We start from the raw sequence: 24,188 nt of genomic DNA, 5'->3' as shown, positions 1-24,188 counted from the left end.
AACGTTCATTGCATATGGCCCCATGAGCTTGATTCACTAAGACAAATAGCCCGCCTTATCAAAGTTAACACGCCTTATCAGAGTAGCATAGCAAACTTATGCCTGCTAGTTGTCAATGGGGAGAGCTCCACTCGTCCTGCCCTGAGCCCCTGCTGGTTTGTTGCACTCGCTATGTTACTCTGATAAGGCGTGTTAACTTTGATAAAGCGTGCTAACTTTGATAAAGCATGCTATTTGTCTTAGTGAGTCAGGCTCCATGTGTTAAATCTCTATGTGATGTACAGGGGGACTGGAAGTCTCCACCCTGCATTTGCCATCTTCAGTGTATGTAAGTATGTTTGTGATTATCTCGTTTCTCTATCTAGGTGAAGCTGGTGTCCAGGGAGCTAAAGGAGTTCAAGGGAAACAGACAGTTGTAAACAGATAATGGCATTTTTACAGTATTTAAAGCACACTTGAAGTGAGCAGAATAAGGAGGCGGTTATATGTATTTCCTTTTAGATAATACCAGTTGCCTGGATATCCTGGTGATCTTTTTAGCAGCAGTGGCGTCTGAATCGCACACCTGGAACCAGCATGCAGCTAATCCAGTCACTCTTCAGTCAGAGCACCTGATCTGCATGCTTGTTCAGGGGCAGTGACCATACTTCCAAACTTTTTAAAATAAGGGACACTTAAGCCAAGCCCCTTCCACGCCCCTAATAACGTCCCTACCACACCCCTAACCACGCCCCCGCCACACCCCTAGTCACGCACACCATAAAGATGTTATAAGATATAAATGATAAGAATATGTTGTTTTATAATTCAAACCACACTAGCCTGGTTCATTTACCTTCATATTAACACTTGAAAGTAAGATTGAATGAATGGGAATAAATATATATATATATATATATTTATGTATTTTAAACACATATTTCAGTAGAAAAAGACATATGTACATAGATCTGAACGTTAATCCTGAAAGAGGGACACATAAGGAAGAAAGTGGGACGGAGGGATTTGGTTCCCAGAGAGGGACTGTCCCTCCAAAAGAGGGTCAGTTGGGAGCTATTCCTATGACTATATAACTAAAGGTGTGTGCACACCTGTGATGGATGTTGCCCGTCAGGAATCAGTAGCGGATCCCCTTGGGCAACATCGCTTGGGCGGGCTGCACACACAGCTGTGGAGCTGATGACGTATTGTTGTTATGTGGTGGGGGCGGAGGGACGATGAAGGGATAAGGAGCGTCACATGTGTGACGTTACGTGGCAGGCGGGGTAGTGGTGCAAACAATGGGATTGGCTGGGAGATCGGCGTCGACAGGGTTGAGTAGATCAGCCAGGTGGATCACTAGCAGGTTGGGGTCAGGGACTGCCAGACACCCTGAAGAAGCATCCAATTAGGATGCAAAATGTTGGTGGGCGGAGCCTAGGCAGCAAATTAGCTGTGTGACGTCCTCTGCTCCCTCCCCCGTGTGTGTTGGTGTCCTCCTTAACGTGTTATTGTAGGATTGTGTACTCCCACTGACCTTTGCCAATCGGCGGCTTTCCTGCCAGCTTATGAACTGTACTACCAGCAGTTTTCTGCAGGATAAAGAGAGATTGTTTATCCAAACGATCTGCTGTGGTGAGATGAACTTTACCCTTCAGTGGCTCTGCTTAAAGGACCCTGTGGCGGAAATCTTAAAATGTAAAATGTATGTATAAACAGATAGGAAGTATGTTTCTTCCTGAGTAAAATAGCCATAAATGATATTTCTCCTTTGTTGTTGTCACTTACAGTAGTTAGTAGAAATCTGACATCACCAACAGGTTTTGGACTAGCCCATCTCCTCATGGAGGGTTCTCAGGGTTTTCTTTGTTTTCAAAAGCACTTAGTGAGAAGCAAGTGCTCTGTCCAACTGCCAAACAAGTGTATGGTGAGTAGGGAGGCTGGCCAGCATCTTTTTATAAATCTTTTTCATGGAGTGTCTTTATAGAGAATAAAGGCCATGCTGAGAATCCCCTATGGAGAGGTGGACTAGCCCAAAACCTGTTGGTAATGTCAGATTTCTACTACTTACTATAAGTGACCGCAACCTAGGAGAAAAGTAATTCATGGCTCATTTTACTATGGAAGAAACATACTTCTTATTTATACCTGTATGTGTTTCCCTGTATTTAAAGGCGCGCCCATGGCGATCAGAGACGTCTTGTCTTCCACACTATTCCCATAGTGCTGGCTTCTGCTAATTGCATCATTACATGCGACTGGCACTAGGGAAACAGAGAGGGAGAGGAGAAGCATCTGATTGCCATGGGCGCCTTCAGATCAGGAGAGAGACATACTTCTAATTCCAATGCCAATTACTCTGTACGGTAGGGAGCGAAGGAGGACATGGACACAAAGGAAGACGCATGGAGATAAACAGGGACACAAAGGAAGACACAAGGAGAACTATAGGGACACAAAGGAGGCAAACAGTTACACAAAGAGGACACAGGGAGACAAACAAGGTCACAGGAGGACAAAAAGGGGCACGGAGGAGGACATGAGGGGGGGAAATAGAGGACATAGAAGGACACAAAGGGGCTATGGAGGAGGACACAAGCCGGACTGAGGTGGACCCATGGGGGACACAGAAGGATGCAAGGAGGGCAGAGAAGGACACAAGAGGTACAAGGGGAACACAATAATTGTGGAGAGAACATCCACAAGACGCCCGTGCACCATGGATGCACCAGGTTTAGCATATTTTTTTCTCTGAATTTCGCCCTCTAAACCTAGGTGTGTCTTATGGTCAGGAGCGTCTTATAGTCTGAAAACAATGAAAATTTTGTTTAGGTTACTTACTTATTATTATTTTTGTTAATTAACAGGAGAAAAGGGAGATGGTGTTGCTGCAAAAACAACATATGGTAGGTGATCTATGATAATGAATTTTCCTGTTGAAATGTTTTAGTATTTCCTGTATTTCAGTGGGTTCATTTTAATCCCTTCCCCGAGCCCCTTCGGAAAGTGATAGAATTAGAAAAACAGTTTTCACCTTTGAATTGGGCACTGCCATAGTGCCCAATGTGGCAGCCATTCTTAGCTTTTGATGGAGCACCAATGCTCAGCTACTATGTGGTCAAGTGGCAGACATTGAATAATGTGAATGAATAAAGCTGAGGTGCCCAGGTGATTTGTTGCGTCCAACATCCACAACTTGTTTATACAGCAGCTGTGCACTTACACCCTGTCTAGCAGCTGGTACCAGAGCAGGGACAAGGTCCTTCAGCACCCAAGACTGAGACACCAAAGAGCGCCCCTCCATCCCTCCCACCCCAGATGTCACACACTGATTACTATTAGACTAAGAGGGCCACAGGGCCCCCAACACCTTAATATCTAGTTATCTGGCTTGCAGTCGCTGCTATGTATCCCCTTTTCTTATTTCTTTCTGCTTCATACACAATTAGGAATGACAGCTGAATAAATTGTGCGCCCCCTTCCTACACTGCGCCCTGAGGCTGGAGCCTCTCCAGCCTATGCCTCGGCCCGGCCCTGGCTGGTACTAAAAAGAAGGTGGTGCGTACATTATGCCTTATTTCAGAAAGGCTAGCATTAGCAGATAGGGTAAAGGAAGGTTAGGTTAAATACTTAGAGTTAGGAGGTTAGGGTTAGACTTTCAGAGGTCAAAGTTTGGCCGAATAAAAGTTGGGACAAATAAAATCACCAACAAAAGGTACATAGTAAAATATCCACAACTAGACTTTATCAATACTCCAACTATTGGATGAACCCTATGCCTGAAGCTGTCCATAAAGCCCTAAATTAGCCTGCTTCTAGCACATATATCCGCCCAAGAAGAAAATGCCATTTAGTTTTCTCTGCCTATGGCGTTTTTCTTCAGGTGGAAGGAATATGCAACAGGAGCAGGACAGGGCACTATGGCGAAAAACTGTAAAATTTAAAATATGTGCAAACAGACAAATAAGAAGTACATTTTTTCCAGAATAAAATGAGCCATAAATTAATTTTCTCCTATGTTGCTGTCACTTACAGTAGGTAGTAGAAATCTGACATTACCAACAGGTTTTGGACTAGTCCATCTCTTCATATAGGATTTTCAGCAAGGCTTTTATTTTTTATAAAGATATTCCCTAAATGGATTTAAACAATGATGCTGGCCAGCTTCCCTGCTCGCTACACAGTTTTTTGGCAGTTGGACAGAGCAACTGCCATTCACTAAGTGCTTTTGAAAATAAATAAATCCCTGAGAATCACCCATGAAAAGATGGACTAGTCCAAAACCTGTCGCTTCTGTCAGATTTCTACTACTTACTGTAAGTGACAGCAACATAGGGGAAAAGTAATTTATGGCTCACTTTACTCTGGAAAAAACATAGTTCTTATTTGTGTATGTTTGCACATATTTTAAATTGTACAATTTTTCACCATAATGCCCCTTCAAGTGGGAAGACGTAGATAATGATCATTTTCCCACACAGGAGGGCCACTGCAATCTATGTCTTTGGCTGGATATTTGGGGGGGTTGGCTGGCTGTAATACTTACCAAGCCTCCAGCGACATCTGGCAGCTTTCCTGAACCTCTTAGCGGGCTCCTTGCAGCTTCCGGCATCCATGTACGGAAGGCGTTGTGTTACCTGACCTGCATCAGGTCAGGCCAGCTTGCATGCATGGGGGAAGCCAGAAAGCTGCTAGGAGCCCGCTAGGAGGTACAGTATGGCTGCCAGATGTGGCTGCAGGCTCGGTAAGTATTTGGGGGAGGTTTGTGCTTTTTCTGCCTTTTGTGCTTTCTATATTAAATATACTGTACATGGTTTATTTTACTGGGCTATATTTTTTTCCACTATCCCTCAGCTGCACAAAACTGCAAAGAACTTCAGAACTATGGTGTGGTGCTGAGTGACTGGTACACCATATACCCGGATGGCGAGCAGCCACTGAAAGTCCTGTGTGACCTGCACACCGATGGCGGAGGGTGGATTGTGAGTATATACAACACCTTTACAGGGTTTAAAATGAATCCCCATTCCCTAGTGATCATCTAACCCCAACAAGGGGCGTTGCTAACCCCAAAGATCAGTGGCACGTGCCCTGGATCTATTCTGGGGTGCCCCAGATGTTCCCTAAGGCAGAGTCAGCTGTGGTGCCTCAATGGCGGGCATGCTGGGAGCTGTGGTGCATCAATCGGGGGTATGCTGGGTGCTGTGGTGCCTCTATGTGGGCATACTGGGTGCTGTTGTGCCATGCTGGGTGCTGTCATGCCTTTATGGAGGCATGCAGGGAGCTGTGGTTATTATATAGGGGCATGCTTTTGGTTGTGGTGCCTCAATGGATGGCCTGCGGGAGCATGGGAGGGGGTACACTAGAATATCAGGGAATGCTATAGGTGAACTGCAAGTCAACCTAGCAGCAGGCCAGCCCGCCCAGCAGAAAGCCAGACCAGCCAGCACAGAAGCCAGGTAACTCTGCCTAGTTATGTTTAAGTGACACTGCCTATTAATGTGATATGCTGCATTTTTTTTTGGGGGGGGGGTGTATTAATGGAGAGAGGGCTTCATCCTGGGCAATTGCTGGGCAATCTTCAGACCGCTCTTAAAGCGGAATATAACCCTGCATTTCAACTTTGCTCTAAAACATTATTTACAGAATATTATATGCAACCAGCATTTTTTTTTTACTAGACCAGCATTGGAAGGGTTACACACAGAGGTTTAAAGTTCCCTGGAGAGATATGCAGAGGCATCAGAAGTTAAGATAGATACATTTAACTTAATAGAATGTAACATTCCACACTTAGATACATTTAAGTAAACAAAATGTATCTATGTAAGCGATGCATCTGCATTTCTCTCCAGGAACTTTAAAGCTCTGTGTGTAACCCTTCCAATGCTGGTCTAGTAAAAAAAAAAAATGCTGGTTGCATATAATATACTGTAAATAATGTTTTAGAGAAAAGTTGAAATGCAGGGTTATATTCCGCTTTAAGGTCATGACATTTTAGCTCCACCCATATTCTGGTGCGTGGTCACTCCCATTTTCCGCCTGGAGTGCACAAAAGTGCCCCAGGTTACATTTTTCACAGGCTGCTATACTGTATATCTATACCTACACCACCATATCCTCCTCCTCCTGAGAACCAAATTAAGAGATCACCAGTTTTACCTGTTGCTAAATAGCTGAGGCAAAAAAGGCAACCTGCCTGCTGCAGGTCTGCAAAAACAGTATAGTACAGTACATGTTGGCGAGTCCTTACTGAAGAGTAGGGACGAGTGAGAAGGCTTTCGAGAAAAGCGAGAGGATGTCCTGCAGAGTGCAAGAGGCGAGAGCGGGAAATGAAGGGTTAACTCACCTGGCTGCCACCTGGATTCAAGGTGCATAACACTGACGCACACTTGGCGAGGATTCTGGCTCTGAATGTGGAAGTGTAAGCCGATGGAACGCGCCGAAATGCTAGTGGTAGCCAGGTGAGTTAGCCCCGCATATCCCGCTCTCACCTTCCACACTCTGCAGGAAACTCATTTTTTGCAAGAGCATTTTCACTCATTCACTCATCTTCAACCTGCTACATTAAAAAATCTTACAAAATGTAACGGGTTTGTTTTCCCCTTCAACACATCCCCCCCAACTGCAGTCATCAGACATATGAATTTCAATAGATTAGAGCAGGGGTGCCCACACTTTTCCGGCTTGCGAGCTACTTAAAAAATTACTGAGCAGGAGTGATCTACCATACCTTCCCCCCCCCCCCCCCCGCCCCACCCGCAAAAAAAAAATCCACCACAGATGAGTAAGAGCTAGCCCCCTTCCCCCAGCATGGACAGTGTAATCATGCTCCCTGTATTGGTAGCCCCCTCTCCAGCATAGACAGACAGATTGCCATGCCCCAAGTATTAGGCAGCCCCCCTCCCCAGCACAGACAGAAAGCTTGTGCCACCGCTCGGCGCTCCCCAATAGACAGATTTGTCCCCTGCATTAGGCAGCCCTCTTCCCCAATAATGGGCAGAGGTGTCCCCAGTATAAGCAGCCCCCATTAGGAGCTCCTCACCTTTCATGTCCTGCTAACGGGGAAAAGCCACATTACTTCCTGTGTTCCGCCTGAAGGGGAGGAGCCGCTATCTCACCATTTGTCCCTCTCCCCTTCAGTCACGCCTCTCCCCTCCCCTCCCCTTACTGATGCAGCTAGGCATCACATTCTAACAGCCACGGCTGCGCATAGCATTTTATGACAACCACAGCTACACAGGCAGCATATTTTGACAGCCTCGGATACACAGCAACTAAATTTGACAGGAAAGCGGCCAAGTGGCCGCGATCTACTAAACAGGCGGTCGCGATCTACCGGTAGATCGCGATCGACCTATTGGGCAGCCCTGGGTTAGAGCAGTGGTTCTCAACCTTGGGTCGGCAGTCCCACCTTCCCTTTTAGAACATTTATAGCACCAAATGTGCTTTCAGCGTACAAAAAAAAAAATACTCAAACCATTGGGTTACAGTTTAGATTTAGTAAAAATATTGAATCTAACAAAGTTAGGAAAAAGGATGGGTGTAGAGGAAGCAGGGCGCCCGGCAGCTTATGGTCGATTTGGACCCCCTATAGGCGCTAAGGCAAATATCAGCTATTAGGTGCCCAAAGCAAAAATTTGGGCACAAAATAATTAGTTATCAAAATTAGAATATTATAGTTTTTGAAATGTTTATAATTTTGAAAATATGAGCATTATAGTTTTTGACATTTTAACTGTTTTGTATTTACAAATTGTTCATTTTTGAAAATGATTGTTTTGGAATTTATTGTTTTGAACATTATAAGGTTAAGGAGTGGGGTTTTAGGGTTAGGTGTCAGGAAGGAGGGTTTTAGAGTTAGGTGTCAGGAAGGGGGTTTTAGGGTTAGGCCTCAAGAAGGGGGGGGGGGTTGGGGTTGGGGTCCAATGGCCTCCCATTACTGAGGTAATTATTCAATTTCAATTTTTTTAACCCTATTGACTGTAGATGTGGCAGGAAGTTTGACTGGTGGTAATTTAGGTGATGTGGGAAAGCTACGGCCCAAGGGTTGTATCCAGCCCGCTAGTCCTCTCTCCCCTCCCTCCCTGCAATGTCGCATCCCTTGGGTAATAATAGGTTTAACTCACCCAATTGCACTTTCCAGTACCGATGGCCATGGCAGCGTCATGTGACATGCCGCCAGTACTTGCCAGTGTGTCACATGATACCATAGTGGTCATGGATATCGCTGCTGGAAAGCGTGATTGGGGGGAGTTAAACCTATGATTAAGCACTCTCGCAATTCTGCAGAGAGGGAGGAGAAGACAGGAAAGCAATGGGTGAGGCATGCGGGCCACTGAAAGAACGCAGCCTACAGCCAAAAAGTTTGTAAACCTCTAAGCTATACGTGACAAGTGGTGGGACTGTAGATCTGGTGGGTGGTGTGCCTGGAGGGGTGTTGAGTGGTGTGACCGGAGGCAATGCAGGTGGTATGACTGGAGTTAGGATGGGTGGAGTGACTTGAGGTGTAGTGAGGGTGTGGTTTGAAGTGTTGTGGGTGCATGCATTTTGTCCATAGCTTTTTCATAAAAAAGTGTCCCTTTTTCTTCTCTCTGAACATTTGGAGGTATGTCAGCATCTGTTGACTTTGCAGGTCTTCCAGAGACGTTGGGATGGATCTGTAGACTTCTTCCGAGGCTGGGAGGACTACAAGAAAGGGTTTGGAAGTCGCTTGAATGAATTTTGGCTGGGAAATGACAATCTCCATCAATTGACTTCTAAAGGTAATGGAAGCTGAGAGCCAGTTTGTGTTTCCTGAAGGACAAAAATAAGCTTCAACTTTGGCAAACTATGGCTGCTAAGCTGGGGTCAAGCTACGCCAGATGGACAATGGTGCATTGACAGAGTATCCTTAGCAGATATGCTGTGCCCCTTGGCAGTGTCTGACGAGACCTTCACATTGCTCGCATTGAACAAGCCTATGGGAATGGACAGTATCCGTTCTCAGTAGGCTGTTTTCCCCATTCGTTCTGGTTCAACTCACCAGCCTTCTCTGTCTTCTGCTTCCACTCTGGTCCTCCACCATTGCTGGCACTGATGCTGGGCATGGGGGACAAATGTTGGTTTATAGATCAGAGCTCCAGCAGAAGCAGGCTCCCATTGGATTGTAAAAGACTAATGAGAATCCTCCTGTAATGATCTGTGTTCAGTTTCCAGTCAGCACACACCACGTGCGCTGAAACAGAAGGAAATCGCCACAGTCACAGAAGCAAAGTACCCAGTATAGATTTGTAGAGGAGAATTCCAACCAGCAGATGGAACTGTGGAGTACAGAGGGAGAAGTCCTCTGTACAGCCACAGATGCCAGATTGAAATTGTACGATTAAGCAAGACCGGGCAACAAAGTAGCAACTCAGAAGAAAGCAAGAACAGAGACAGACTATGTGTATGTCTACCAATCTAGTCGCCACCCAGTGACGGTAGACATACCACATCAGAACAGACCAGAGTAAGAAAGCTAATCGCAAGAGAGGCGATTGCTATCAGCAACACAAGGCTGAGTAAAGACAGAGCGTGAACTGAGTAAGGAAGACACAGCAAATCACCACAATCTGAACGCCAAGGAAAATAACAAACGAACTAGCTAAACGCGGTCCTCGCACGATATGCGCAACAGAGACAAGCGCGTTAACTGTGCGGCCACCACACGATAAGTGCAACAGTGACAAAACGTACCAACCCTGACTAACATATGAACACGGAGAATGAAAACAAACAGATAACGCGAACGCTTGCTAATCGGTTACCTCACACCAGACAACAGCAAGCGTTCGTTCCAGACAAGACAGACAGAAGGAGTAACCAGTAGCAACCGCAGCTAAGGTTAAACTCCAAGGTACAGACAAGAGGAGAACGCTTGCTAATCGGTTACTTCACACCAGACAACAGCAAGCGTTCGTTCCTAGACAAGACAGACAGAAGGAGTAACCAGTAGCAACCGCAGCTAAGGTTATACTCCAAGATTCAGACAAGGGAGATCCGCTGCCTTTAACGCTAGGGCGAATGCGATCTAGGAACAGGACAGAACGATTCACTGTCAGCCACCGCTGGCGACAGTACAATCACACGGACAAGACAAGGCAGAATAGGCAGTACAAATATACACAAACCTGACTGCACTAAATAGGAGTGCAAGGAGCAATCCCCAAGAATTAACTACACTGTAATACAATAACAAAGATGCTGAGGCTCTAAGGTAAGTTTCCCTAATCAGGAACTATGTCGAGCGAGGAATTCTGGGAGGAAGTGACATTTATACTAGAAACCCTCACAGGAAGCAGACAAGCAGATTTGCAAGATAAGTGGATGCCTTGCAAACTGACAGAAAGGCCTCTTTTCCCTGGACTGAACTATGCAAGCTGCTTAGGAAACAAAGCAGTCCAGGGAATCAAGGCCAGCAGAGCGGATTCTGACACCTCCCTAACATCAGGGAGGATTCTCATTGGTCCATCACTCAGTGAACCAATGAGAATCCTCGTATTGAATATACAAAGGCGCCAAAAGCAGAGTAAAATATTTAAAATCAGGATACAAATAGGGTTCAGTGGACTTGCCTCCCCACAGATGACATGACCATGTATTCATGAAAGAAGTATAACATTTATTTCTTACTCCAATAAAACTGCAACGCGTTTACGCGTTTTGCGGGTCCAACGCCCGCTTCCTCGGGCAAAGCACAAACAGGAGTAACTAAAAACATACAGGACCTTAGATAAGACTACATATTTGCAGCGAGAATATATAAAGTGCAGCCTTAAAGGACCAGTATCGTGAAGATCGTAAAATGTAAAATACATTTAAAACACATACAAATCAGAAGTACATTTCTTACAGAGCAAAATGAGCCATAACTTACTTTCCTCCTATGTTGCTGACACTTACAGTAGGTAGTTGAAATCTGACAGAACCGACAGGTTTTGGACTAGCCCATCTAATCATAGGGTATTCTTAGGGTTGTGTTTAGTTTCAAAAGCACGTAGTGAATGGCAGTTGCTCCGTCCAACTGTCACAAAAGTGTGTGGTTAGCAGGGAGGCTGACCAGCATCATTGTATAAATCCTTTTCAGGGAGTGTCTTTATCAAAAAGAAAAGCTTTGCTGAGAATCCCCCATGAAGAAATGGACTAGCCCAAAACCTGCTGGTTCTGTCAGATTTCTACTACCTACTGTAAGTGACAGCCACATAGGAGAAAAGTCTTTATGGCCCATTTTACTCTGGAAGAAACTTCTTTATGTTTACATATACTTTAAATTTTACAATTGTTCGCGACAGTGGTCCTTTAACATTATTAATATATCATTATTATCATCATCACTACAATAAATGTCCATAGATCCTGTACACTAGCTGTGCACGTGCCCGAGAGGTCAGGCATGGCATCATTTTTACCACAGCATACTATTACCATCATTGGCACAGTCACAGAGGGCACTTTGCTTTGTAAAATATGTATCTTTGTTCTCTAAAATCGGGGAAATAAGACTGTGGCATTAGCGATAGAGCTGACTTCAGCCAATTATACAACTTTTTTTTACTTACGTAGAAAACTACAGAGCATTTGTAAAAATGTAGAATCACAAGAGCATTTATGCAGCTAATGTCTCTATAATGGTGGCCATACATGGTGCAATTCTTTCATACAATCTTACCATCAGGGCCGGGCCGAGGCATAGGCTGGAGAGGCTCCAGCCTCAGGGCGCAGTGTAGGAGGGGGCGCACAATTCATTCAGCTGTCATTCCTAATTGTGTATGAAGCAGAAAGAAATAAGAAAAGGGGATACATGGCAGTGACTGCAAGCCAGATAACTAGATATTAAGGTGTTGGGGAGGTTGTGGGCCCTGTGGCCCTCTTAGTCTAATAGCAATCAGTGTGTGACGGCTGGGGTGGGAGGGATGGAGGGGCGCACTTTGGTGTCTCAGCCTTGGGTGCTGGAGGACCTTGTCCCGGCTCTGCTTACTATTTCTATGTAATATAAGGGAACTGCATAAATTATCCTTTCAGTATATTCACTTACTTTACTCTTATACTAAATAGAAATGGTAAGATTGGATGAAAAAATGGTACCATGTATGGCCACCATGATACTAATCCGCAGTTGTAAGTATGCACTGACCTGAAAGTTGAGAGATCACTGTGCTAACCTGGCAACTGTCATCTTATAATAATACAAAAATGACTGAATGATTTCAAACTCATCCTATATACTAACCAAAAGTTGTAAGTATGCAAGGACCCGCCGCAAGGGCCTGATGGGGGTGGGTTTGTGTGGGCGGCGCAGTTGTGTGTAGTGTTGGGCGAACAGTGTTCGCCACTGTTCGGGTTCTGCAGAACATCACCCTGTTCGGGTGATGTTCGAGTTCGGCCGAACACCTGACGGTGCTCGGCCAAACCGTTCGGCCATATGGCCGAACTAAGAGCGCATGGCCGAACGTTCCCCGAACGTTCGGCTAGCGCTGTGATTGGCCGAACGGGTCACGTGGTTCGGACCCGAACGCGCTCTGATTGGCCGAACGGTCACGTGGTTCGGGTAAATAAATACCCGAACCACGTCATATCTCCGCCATTTGTCTGTGGGTTTAGCTTTGGGTAGGCAGGCAGGGTAGTTCGCGCTCCAGCCACGCTAGCCAGGGTCCCCCCTGTCATTGTGTCACTGCTGGGAACAGTAGTACACCGCTTGCTCAGCCACACTATATAGCATTCTGTTTACTGCCACTCTGTGTACCTCGCTCAGCCACACTATATAGCATTCTGTTTACTGCCACTCTGTGTCTGCTGGGAATAGTAGTACACCGCTTGCTCAGCCACACTATATAGCATTCTGTTTACTGCCACTCTGTGTACCTCGCTCAGCCACACTATATAGCATTCTGTTTACTGCCACTCTGTGTCTGCTGGGAATAGTGGTACACCGCTCGCTCAGCCACACTATATAGCATTCTGTTCACTGTTCTGTGTCTGCTTGGAATAGTGGTACACCGCTCGCTCAGCCACACTATATAGCATTCTGTTTACTGTTCTGTGTCTGCTGGGAATAGTGGTACACCGCTCGCTCAGCCACACTATATAGCATTCTGTTTACTGTTCTGTGTCTGCTGGGAATAGTGGTACACCGCTCGCTCAGCCACACTATATAGCATTCTGTGCACTGTTCTGTGTCTGCTGGGAATAGTGGTACACCGCTCGCTCAGCCACACTATATAGCATTCTGTTCACTGTTCTGTGTCTGCTGGGAATAGTGGTACACCGCTCGCTCAGCCACACTATATAGCATTCTGTTTACTGTTCTGTGTCTGCTGGGAATAGTGGTACACCGCTCGCTCATCCACACTATATAGCATTCTGTTCACTGTTCTGTGTCTGCTGGGAATAGTGGTACACCGCCCGCTCAGCCACACTATATAGCATTCTGTTCACTGTTCTGTGTCTGCTGGGAATAGTGGTACACCGCTCGCTCAGCCACACTATATAGCATTCTGTTCACTGTTCTGTGTCTGCTGGGAACAGTAGTACACCGCTCGCTCAGCCAGAGTATATAGCATTGTGTTTACTGCCACTCTGTGTACACCGCTCAGCCAGACTATATACCATTGTTTACTGACACTCTGTGTACACCGCTCAGCCAGACTATATACCATTGTTTACTGACACTCTGTGTACACCGCTCAGCCAGACTATATACCATTGTTTACTGCCACTCTGATTCTGCTGGGAACAGTAGTACACCGCTCGCTCAGCCAGACTATATAGCATTGTGTTTACTGCCACTCTGTGTACACCGCTCAGCCAGACTATATACCATTGTTTACTGACACTCTGTGTACACCGCTCAGCCAGACTATATACCATTGTTTACTGAAACTCTGTGTACACCGCTCAGCCAGACTATATACCATTGTTTACTGCCACTCTGATTCTGCTGGGAACAGTAGTACACCGCTCGCTCAGCCAGACTATATACCATTGTTTACTGACACTATATAGCAGACTATATAGCATTGTGTGTACACCGCTCAGCCAGACTATATACCATTGTTTACTGACACTCTGTGTACACCGCTCAGCCAGACTATATACCATTGTTTACTGCCACTCTGATTCTGCTGGGAACAGTAGTACACCGCTCGCTCAGCCAGACTATATACCATTGTTTACTGACACTCTGTGTACACCGCTCAGCCAGACTATATACCATTGTTTACTGCCACTCTGATTCTGCTGGGAACAGTAGTACACCGCTCGCTCAGCCAGACTATATACCATTGTTTACTGACACTCTGTGTACACCGCTCAGCCAGACTATATACCATTGTTTACTGCCACTCTGATTCTGCTGGGAACAGTAGTACACCGCTCGCTCAGCCAGACTATATACCATTGTTTACTGACACTATATAGCAGACTATATAGCATTGTGTGTACACCGCTCAGCCAGACTATATACCATTGTTTACTGACACTCTGTGTACACCGCTCAGCCAGACTATATACCATTGTTTACTGCCACTCTGATTCTGCTGGGAACAGTAGTACACCGCTCGCTCAGCCAGACTATATACCATTGTTTACTGACACTCTGTGTACACCGCTCAGCCAGACTATATACCATTGTTTACTGCCACTCTGATTCTGCTGGGAACAGTAGTACACCGCTCGCTCAGCCAGACTATATAGCATTGTGTTTACTGCCACTCTGTGTACACCGCTCAGCCACACTATATAGCATTGCGTACTCTGCCAGTCAGTGTGTATATTGCTGGGATCAGTAATACTCCACTCACCGTCAACCACTATATGAGCTCAACATGAGTTCCCCAGAGACCTCCGCTGTGAGCAGCACTCCCAACAACAGCAACAGCCAACGCCCCACGCAAGCTATAACATCCACCCCAGCAGCCAGTGGTCAGCAGCAGCCCTCCCCGGAGGAGAACGTTGTGTCCATCAGTCCGTCGCCAGAGCGATTAATGAGGGCTGCCATTGAGGAGATGATGGGGCCTGATGTGGAGGAGGAGGTCTGGCTCAGGCCAGCATCCCAAGTTAATGTTGAGGACGATGAGGGGTCTGTGTCTGGGGATGTTGGGGTGGCAGAGGTGGTGGGTGGGTCAGACTCAGGAGAAGAGTTGTATGATGAGGATGATGATCGGGACCATCTGTATGTGCCTCAGAGTCCGACCCCGGAAAACATGTTGTATCGTGTGTTTAGGTACTAAAATCTGCGTTCCCTCCCAGTAGTGTTGGGCGAACAGTGTTTGCCACTGTTCGGGTTCTGCAGAACATCACCCTGTTCGGGGTGACTATATAGCAGACTATATAGCATTGTGTTTAATGCCACTCTGTGTACACGGCTCAGCCACACTATATAGCATTGTGTTTACTTCCACTCTGTGTCTGCTGGGAACAGTAGTACACCGCTCACCCGCCACTGTATAGCATTGTGCTCTGTGTCACTGCTGACAATAGTGGTACACCGCTCACCCACCACTGTATAGCATTTCTGTACTGCCACTGTACTGCTGCCAGTCAGCGTGTACTTTAAGGATAAGTGAAATGAGGAAGAAATCCGGTGAAAGAGGGAGGGGCAAGGGAAGAGGTGTTTCCCCTGACGGTTCACGTACAGGCCACAGGGGAGCACCCAAGAAAACCCACTCAATACTGCCCATGTTGTCCAGGACAACAACCCTCACAGATCCAAAAGAACAGGACCAGATAATTACTTGGATGACCTCTCAAGCGTCCAGCAGTGGGTTAAGCAGCACCAGCACATAACGCACGAGGTCCGAGTCCTCAGCCAGTTAAAGTCTGGGCTTTCTTTGAAGACTGCACTGAGGATGTTACCATGGCGATTTGCAAGGTGTGCAAGACCCGCCTGAGCAGGGGGAAAAGTATTAACAACCTCTCCACCACCAGCATGAGCCGCCACATTCTATCCAAACATCCCACTCTGTGGGCAAACGCGGCAGGACAGGGTACCACCAGCAACACTGCCTCCCTTGGGTTCACCAGACTCACCACCAGACCCGCCTCAGCAGCAGCAGTAGCCCAGCCATTGCGTGGTTCACAACATTCACAAACATCAGACGATGCTGACACTGTCACTTTCCGGACTAGTGCTCTTGAGGTCTCCCAGTGTTCATCAAACACAACAACCAACAGCCCTTCGGTGTGCAGCGCTACGGTTGAGTTGTCTGTCTCTGAGATGTTTGAGCACAAGAGGAAATTGCCAGCAAATGACCCCCGGGCCGTGGCAGTAACAGCCAGCCAGCATAGCCAAGCTTCTGGCCTGCGAAATGCTGCCATATCGAGTGGTGGAGACAAACAGCTTCAAGGGCATGATGTCAGTGGCCATCCCACGTTACGTTGTTCCCAGCCGCTACCACTTTGCGCGCTCTGCAGTGCCTGAGTTGCATGAGCACGTGGTCAGCTAAATAACCCGAAGCTTGAAGAATGCCGTTGCCTGCAAGGTTCACCTCACCACTGACACCTGGACGAGTGCGTTCGGCCAGGGTCGATACATCTCCCTTACCGCGCACTGGGTGAACCTTGTGGAGCCTGGCAGCGATTCCTCACCTGCTACGGCGCGGGTGTTGCCCACGCCGCAAACAGCTGGATAACAACAGCAGCACCTACCTCTCTGACTCCTTCTCCTCCAACGCATCTCAAAGCTGTACCTCATCCGGAAATGCTAACCCAGCACCAGCAGCAGTAGGATCGTGGAAGCAGTGCAGCACAGCTGTTGGCATGCGTCAGCAAGCGTTGCTGAAGCTGATCTGCCTTGGGGATAAGCAGCACACAGGGGAGGAAATTTGGAGGGGAATAAAGGAACAGACGGATTTGTGGCTGGCACCGCTGGACCTGAAACCGGGCATGAAGCTAGACACCTGGCACGAACTGGCAATGTACGCAATAGAGGTGCTGGCTTGCCCGGCAGCCAGCGTTATGTCGGAACGCTGTTTCAGTGCTGCCGGAGGCATCATCACAGATCGGCGTATCCGCCTCTCCACAGAAAATGCAGACCGTCTGACTCAAATTAAAATGAATCAATCCTGGATTGGAAACGACTACGCAACACTCCTGGACCCCAACCAAGTAACATGACCGATGAACATCTGGGATGGTTTAGCGTTTCCGGTCCCTGTTTATTGAACCTCTCATCTGTATTACATTTATGACTGCATGGCGGCAAAAAGCATTGCTGCTATATCCGCACGCTTTTTGTCCTCATGCAAGGCCTGGGTTGTTGTGTCTCACAAAGCGTGGCCTTCTCCTCCTGCGCCTCCTCCTGTTCCATCACGTGTGCTGCTGCTGCTGCTGCTGCTGCTGGGTTACCGTTGCCGGTCCCTGTTTATGGAACCTCTTATCTTTATTACATTTATGACTACATGGCGGTACAAAGCATGCTATCCGCACGCTTTTTGTCCTCATGCAAGGCCTGGGTTGTTGTGTCTCACAAAGCGTGGCCTTCTCCTCCTGCGCCTCCTCCTGTTCCATCACGTGTGCTGCTGCTGCTGCTGCTGCTGCTGGGTTACCGTTGCCGCGTGGTCCCTGTTTATGGAACCTCTTATCTTTATTACATTTATGACTACATGGCGGTACAAAGCATGCTATCCGCACGCTTTTTGTCCTCATGCAAGGCCTGGGTTGTTGTGTCTCACAAAGCGTGGCCTTCTCCTCCTGCGCCTCCTCCTGTTCCATCACGTGTGCTGCTGCTGCTGCTGCTGGGTTACCGTTGCCGCGTGGTCCCTGTTTATTGAACCTCTTATCTTTATTACATTTATGACTACATGGCGGTACAAAGCATGCTATCCGCACGCTTTTTGTCCTCATGCAAGGCCTGGGTTGTTGTGTCTCACAAAGCGTGGCCTTCTCCTCCTGCGCCTCCTCCTGTTCCATCACGTGTGCTGCTGCTGCTGCTGCTGCTGGGTTAGCGTTGCCGCGTGGTCCCTGTTTATTGAACCTCTTATCTTTATTACATTTATGACTACATGGCGGTACAAAGCATGCTATCCGCACGCTTTTTGTCCTCATGCAAGGCCTGGGTTGTTGTGTCTCACAAAGCGTGGCCTTCTCCTCCTGCGCCTCCTCCTGTTCCATCACGTGTGCTGCTGCTGGGTTAGCGTTGCCGCGTGGTCCCTGTTTATTGAACCACTTATCTTTATTACATTTATGACTGCATGGTGGTACAAAGCATGCTATCCGCACGCTTCTTGTCCTCATGCAAGGCCTGGGTTGTTGTGTCTCAAAGCGTGGCCTTCTCCTCCTGCGCCACCCTCCTCCTGTTCCATCACGTGTGCTGCTGCTGGGTTAGCATTACCGGTCCCTTTTCCTGGAACCTCTTATATGTATTACATTTATGACTGCATGCCGACAAAAAGCATGTTACCTGTGCAAAGAAAACAGACATTTCCCGCATTTAAAAGACAGTTTTCCCTTTGAAACTTTAAAATCGATTTTCTCAAAAACTATAAGCTCTTTTTGCTAAATTTTTTTTTCCTCTTGTACCCACTCCCAAGGTGCACATACCCTGTAAATTTGGGGTATGTAGCATGTAAGGAGGCTTTACAAACCACAAAAGTTCGGGTCCCCATTGACTTCCATTATGTTCGGAGTTCGGGTCGAACACCCGAACATCGCGGCCATGTTCGGCCTGTTCGGCCCGAACCCGAACATCTAGATGTTCGCCCAACACTAGTTGTGTGTAGCAGCTTAGTGTGAGTGGCGGCTTAGTGCGGAGGTTGCGCATGCACAGCTGCAGGTGTGTCCATGCATACTTAAAGGAGTCATCAGGGGAGAAATGGTAAAATAAGTGGTACTTACCGGGGGCTTCTTCCAGCTTCAAGCTCCCAGGACCTCCCTCGCTGCACCTCTGCCCGCAGCCGTTTGCCGGGGCTCCGACCCGGTCCCCGGCGATGACGTCAGAGCGACCTCCAGGTCGCTGTGTACTGCCCTGCGCGAGCGGCGCTGTCAATCAACGCCACGTGGGCCGGAGCGGACAACGCAGTAGTTCTGCGAACGGCTGCGGGAAGAGCTGCGGCGAGGGACGTCCTGGGAGCTTGGAGCTGGAGGAAGCCCCCAGTAAGTATCACTTATTTTACCATTTCTCCCCTAATGACTCCTTTAAAGGTAACCTTAACTGAGAGGGATATGGATGTTTCCGCAGCTAATCCAGTCTGACTTCAGGCAGAGCACCTGATCTGCATGCTTGTTCAGGGGCTGTGGCTAAAAGTATTAGAGACACAGGATCAGCAGGAGAGTCAGGCAACTGGTATTTTAAAAGGAAAAATCCATATCCTTCTCAGTTTAGGTTCCATTTAAAGAGAGACCGTAACCAAGGATTGAACTCCATTCTAATCAGTAGCCGATACCCCCTTTCCCATGAGAAATCTTTACCTTTTCTCAAACGGATCATCAGGGGGCTCTGTATGGCTGAGATTGTGGTGAAACCCCTCCCACAGTGTGATGTCAGGACCAGGGTGCTGACATCATACTGTGAGAGCCTTGTTGAATTGTGGGAAATAACAGCTATTTCTAACTGCCAAAAAAATGCATCATCTCCTTCCACAGAAATCACCTGCTAGCAGTAAAAATGTCGCAATGTGATACACGTCAGAATGTATATCAGGGAGATGAAAGATTTTACAATGGGCAAACATTGACTAAATCATTTATAAATAATTATTGTAAAAATTAAGCACTTTTTTTCATCACGTTATTTTCTGTTCCTCTTTAACCTCTTGCCGACCAGGGGATTTTTCAGTGATCGGTGCTGCGTGGGCTCTGCAGCCCGCAGCACCGATCAGGAGTGCAGCAGGGCGATCATACTACCCCCCTTTTTTCCCCACTAGGGGGATGTCCTGCTGGGGGGGTCTGATCGACGCCGGCTGCATTTGCTTAGCGGGGGGGCTCTTCAAAGCCCCCCTCCGCAGCGTTCTCCGCCGTCTCGCCCGCTCCCTCCCTCTCCCTCCCTTTGTGAGCTGCGCAGGACAGGATAGGCTTCAGCCTATCATATGCCGGCGATCCCCGGCCAATCAGAGGCCGGGGATCGCCGATCTGCCTTACGGCGCTGCTGCGCAGCAGCGACGTATGATGTAAACAGCGGGGATTTCTTCCCTGCCTGTTTACATTTTGCCGGCGAGCCACGATTGGCGGCCCTCCGGCTGTTCACGGAGACACCCTCCGTGAACTGACATGGAAAGGCCGCTCGATCGAGCGGCCGTTTCCATGGTAACCCGCAGACGACCAGTTTACGCCAATCGGCGTTAGCTGGTCGTCAAGAGGTTAAGTATGCATAGAGGCACAAGTGGGCAGTGGCTTAGTGTGGGCGGTATAATTATAGGTGAAGGGAGGCAACTTACTGCAGCAGCAGCTTAATGTGGGCAGCGGCTTAGTGCGGTGATTGTGGTGTGTGTGCGCTGTGCACGCGACTCTTTAGAGAATCTGGGGTCTCCTGTTCTTTTTAACAGGATCCCTCCCATGGGCAGAAAATATAAAAATGTGTGGAAGGACAGCCTATGGAAAGCTTTATAAGAGAGGGCTAAGAGACTGAACTGGATCCTCTGGGTCACAGGCAGATGATGGAGGAACTGGCAAAGAGGGGCAGCATCAGAGGAGAGGCAGGAGTGGGAGGAGCATTAAGTGAGATGAGTGGCAGAGTTCCGCCACACTTTTCAGATAACCACAGGTTCGTATTAAAACAAGTATACGTGATGATGGGTTATAGTACTACAGCCTGGCCATAATAAAAGCTCTGCAGTCAGCTGTCTGTGTTTGAGAACAGAGTTTAATAATTACATACCTCTCAACTTTTTGAGATGAGGAGGGACACTTAAACCACACCCATGCCACACCCCTGATCACGCCCCATCACACCCCTTGTCACGCATACCATAAAAATTTCATAAGAAAAACACTTTTTTGTATCATTCAAATCACACTGGTCCTTTCTATCCTGGTTCATTTTCCTTCATAGTAACATTTTCAAATTAGTAATATATCAATTTAAAGTCTGGGAATAAAGTTTAGAGTCAATCAAACATTTTTTTTGTAGAAAAATAGATATATTTACATAGAAAGAGGGACAAAGTCCTGAAAGAGGGACAAATGAGGAGGAAAGAGGGACGGGGCTCTCAAAGAGGGACTGTTCCCCCAAAAGAGGGACAGTTGGGAGCTATGAAGATATATTAAGTGTGATGTGGCATTTCTTGTTTTTCAGGAACTTGGGAATTGCGTATCGATTTTCAGGATTTTGAAAATGGAAAGACTTTTGTCAAATACACTTCATTCAAAGTTCTGGAGGAGGCCGAAAAGTACAAGATAGTTCTGGGAGCGTTCACCGGTGGTGATGCAGGTAAATATTTTTAACAAGCTAAAGTTCTTGAATAGTAGTTTCCAGACCGGCAGATGGGGGTCTTCTCCGGGCCTTTCTTCGAACCCACACAACATGATTTCTAGCCCCCAACTCTTATCCAGCAGATGGTGGGCCCACAAACATGGGAGTGAATGGGGTGGGGAAAAGGGAGGGAACATTGCAGCAATCCTTCCTCTTCCTGTCTGAACATTTGACTTAAAAGAAACATCAAGCATTTAAAAAAAACACATCTACTTACCAGGGGACCCCGAAATACCTGGTGGGAGCAGAGCTGCGGCGAGGGACACATAGAGATGTCACGACCCTCCGATTTTCGGTTTGCGAACCCTGTTCGGTTCGCGAAAAAGTTCGCAAACCGCAATAGACTTCAATGGGGAGGCGAACTTGGAAAACTAGAAACACATATGCTGGCCACAAAAGTGATGGAAAAGATGTTTCAAGGGGTCTAACACCTAGAGGGGGGCATGGCGGAGTGGGATACATGCCAAAGGTCCCGGTGAAAAATCTGGATTTGATGCAAAGCAGCGTTTTAAAGGCAGAAATCACATTGCATGCTAAATTGCAGGCCTAAGGTGCTTTAAAACATCTTGCATGTGTATACATCAATCAGGGAGTGTAATTAGTGTACTGCTTCACACTGACACACCAAACTCACTGGGTAACGCACCGCAAACAGCTGTTTGTGTAGTGACGCCCGTGCTGGACTACTGCGCAACATGGCGAGATTGCTCTTCCTCACTCAGTGATGTCTGGTTAGGTAATGTCTGTCTGCCTTATCAACTTTCGATGGTTCTTTCTCTACCATTGTTAAAGCTTACATCTATTTTTTTACATTACATTTTCTACTTGCTGTTCAGTACCTGCAATGAGAATCTATTATGGAGGGCAAGTCTGCCATTGTGACCAAGGGTAATGGCGGGGGAACCCTTCTGTAACGTTTGCGGAATCGTTAACGTGGTCAGTGCACAAGATGCGCGCTGACACAGCGGAAATCCTCCACAAGCGTATAATTTAGGTAGAACCCAAGTTAGGTGCAATGCATCGGTAGAGGGCAATTCCCACCGGCAGATGGAGCTGTGGAGTGCAGACGAGCAGAGTCTCTGCACTGCCACAGATGCAAGATGGGAATTGTACGAGCAGGATCAAGCAGGGCTGAATAGCCCTCAAAGAGAAATAGCACAGGGACAGACAGAATGTGTGTTCACCAATCTAGTCGCCCCCCAGCGACGGTGAACACACATTAACGGAAATAAAGCAAGAACGCAATCGCAAAGACTGGCGATTGGCAACAGACACCAGACTGAGAAGGACAGAGCACGAGAGTAGCAAAGGCACAGCAAACAAGAATCAGAACAATAAAGAAAATAACAAACACTAACTAAACGCGAACACCGCACTCATTCGCAACAGCGAACGCGTTTCTGAACAATCACCCAGTGATAAGCGTGCCACCCTAACTAACCAATAACACACAAACACAAGGTAGAGAACGTGAACGCTTGCTAACGGTTACCTCACCGAGCCTACAGAAAGCGTCCGTACAAGACAAGACAAAGAGGAGGAGCGGCTAGCAGCAACCGCAGCTCTGGCCTACACTCCCAGACAGAGTTCAGAAGGAACCACCGCCGCTACCACTAGAGCGAGTGCGATCCAGACAGACAAACAGATGGGGCTACCAGTAGCAACCGCTGCTCTGGTTAGCACCCCCAGACAGAATACAGAAAGAGGTACTGCATCTACCACTAGGGCGAGTGCGATCCAAGCAGATGGAGCAGCCAGTAGCAACCGCAGCTCTGGCCTACACTCCCAGACAGACAGAACGATTTCCTGTCAACCGCCGCTGGCGACAGGACAATCGCAACGGAGAGCAGAATACAGAAGGAGGAACTGCCACTACCACTAAGGCGAGTGCGATCCAGACAGTTGAACAGAAGGGGCTACCAGTAGCAACCGCTGCTCTGGTTAGCACCCCCAGACAAACAGAACGATTCCCTGTCGACCGACGCTGGCGACAAGGCAATCGAGACAGAAAGACTGTACAGGCAAAACAGATAATACAATCCGACTGCACTAGAGCGAATGCCTAGTACAGTCCCAAGAATTACTCTAGATAATCTTTAACAAACAGACAAGGCTGACACTCTAGGAGTGTTTCTCAGTAACAAACCATTATGACCAGCAAAGGATTCTGGGAGAACATGGTATTTATACTGCCAGCCTTCAAAGGAGGCAGCTAGGCAATCTGCACAAGTATATGCAAATTCCTCAGCAGCAGAGCAAGTCTGAAACTTGCAAAGTAAAGACAGGTCTCTTTTCCAGAGACCTGCAGCCCTCAAACTTAAGGAATTGACAAACAGCTGTCTGCCCATGCAGACAGCTGAGCAGATCATTACACCTTCCTGGTGTGATTCCGGTCCGGAGTTGGAGCCTAACAAACAGTCGACTATCACCACACATCCATTGCAAGGAGGGCAGCAGGCATGCCCGCCCCGAGGTAGTGACCAAAAATAACAATACGGGACTCGGGAGGCCCTGCTGTTTTTGAAATGAATTGACTTTAAATCCTTTAACGGTAATCAGTTATGGAGGGCAAGTCTGCCATTGTCACCACGGGTAATGGCCGGGGAATCAAGGTTGGATTCCGGCCCGAAGTGATAACCTGCTGAGACCCATGCTGTACCTGCCCTGACCGTGCTTTGCAGACCAGGCATCTGTGGTCAGGTGGACCCTTGACCCAGCGGAAGACAAACCAAGTCGAAAGCATTTGCCGGGAATGTTTTATGGAGGGCAAGTTTGCCATTTTTTT

General features: G+C 47.5%; 1 protein-coding gene across 2 annotated transcripts in view; it reads left to right on the top strand.

Moving 5' to 3' along the window:
• The window catches only part of LOC137528581 (ficolin-1-like), a 50,479-nt gene that overhangs the window by 18,781 nt on the left and 7,510 nt on the right, over positions 1-24,188 (top strand). The window contains exons 4-8 of one of the 2 annotated variants that reach the window (XM_068249920.1): positions 366-402; positions 2,848-2,885; positions 4,834-4,961; positions 8,615-8,744; positions 21,227-21,361. In XM_068249920.1, the coding sequence (XP_068106021.1) occupies positions 366-402; positions 2,848-2,885; positions 4,834-4,961; positions 8,615-8,744; positions 21,227-21,361 (468 nt within the window). Of the gene's footprint in view, positions 1-365; positions 403-2,846; positions 2,886-4,833; positions 4,962-8,614; positions 8,745-21,226; positions 21,362-24,188 lie in introns of both variants that reach the window. The other variant, XM_068249921.1, reaches the window with a different exon arrangement.

The sequence above is a fragment of the Hyperolius riggenbachi genome, chromosome 8, assembly GCF_040937935.1.
Source record: "Hyperolius riggenbachi isolate aHypRig1 chromosome 8, aHypRig1.pri, whole genome shotgun sequence".
In the NCBI taxonomy this organism is placed as follows: Eukaryota; Metazoa; Chordata; class Amphibia; order Anura; family Hyperoliidae; genus Hyperolius; species Hyperolius riggenbachi.
The sequence above is the reverse complement of the archived record's forward strand: the minus strand, read 5'-3'. Positions and strand labels throughout refer to the sequence as shown.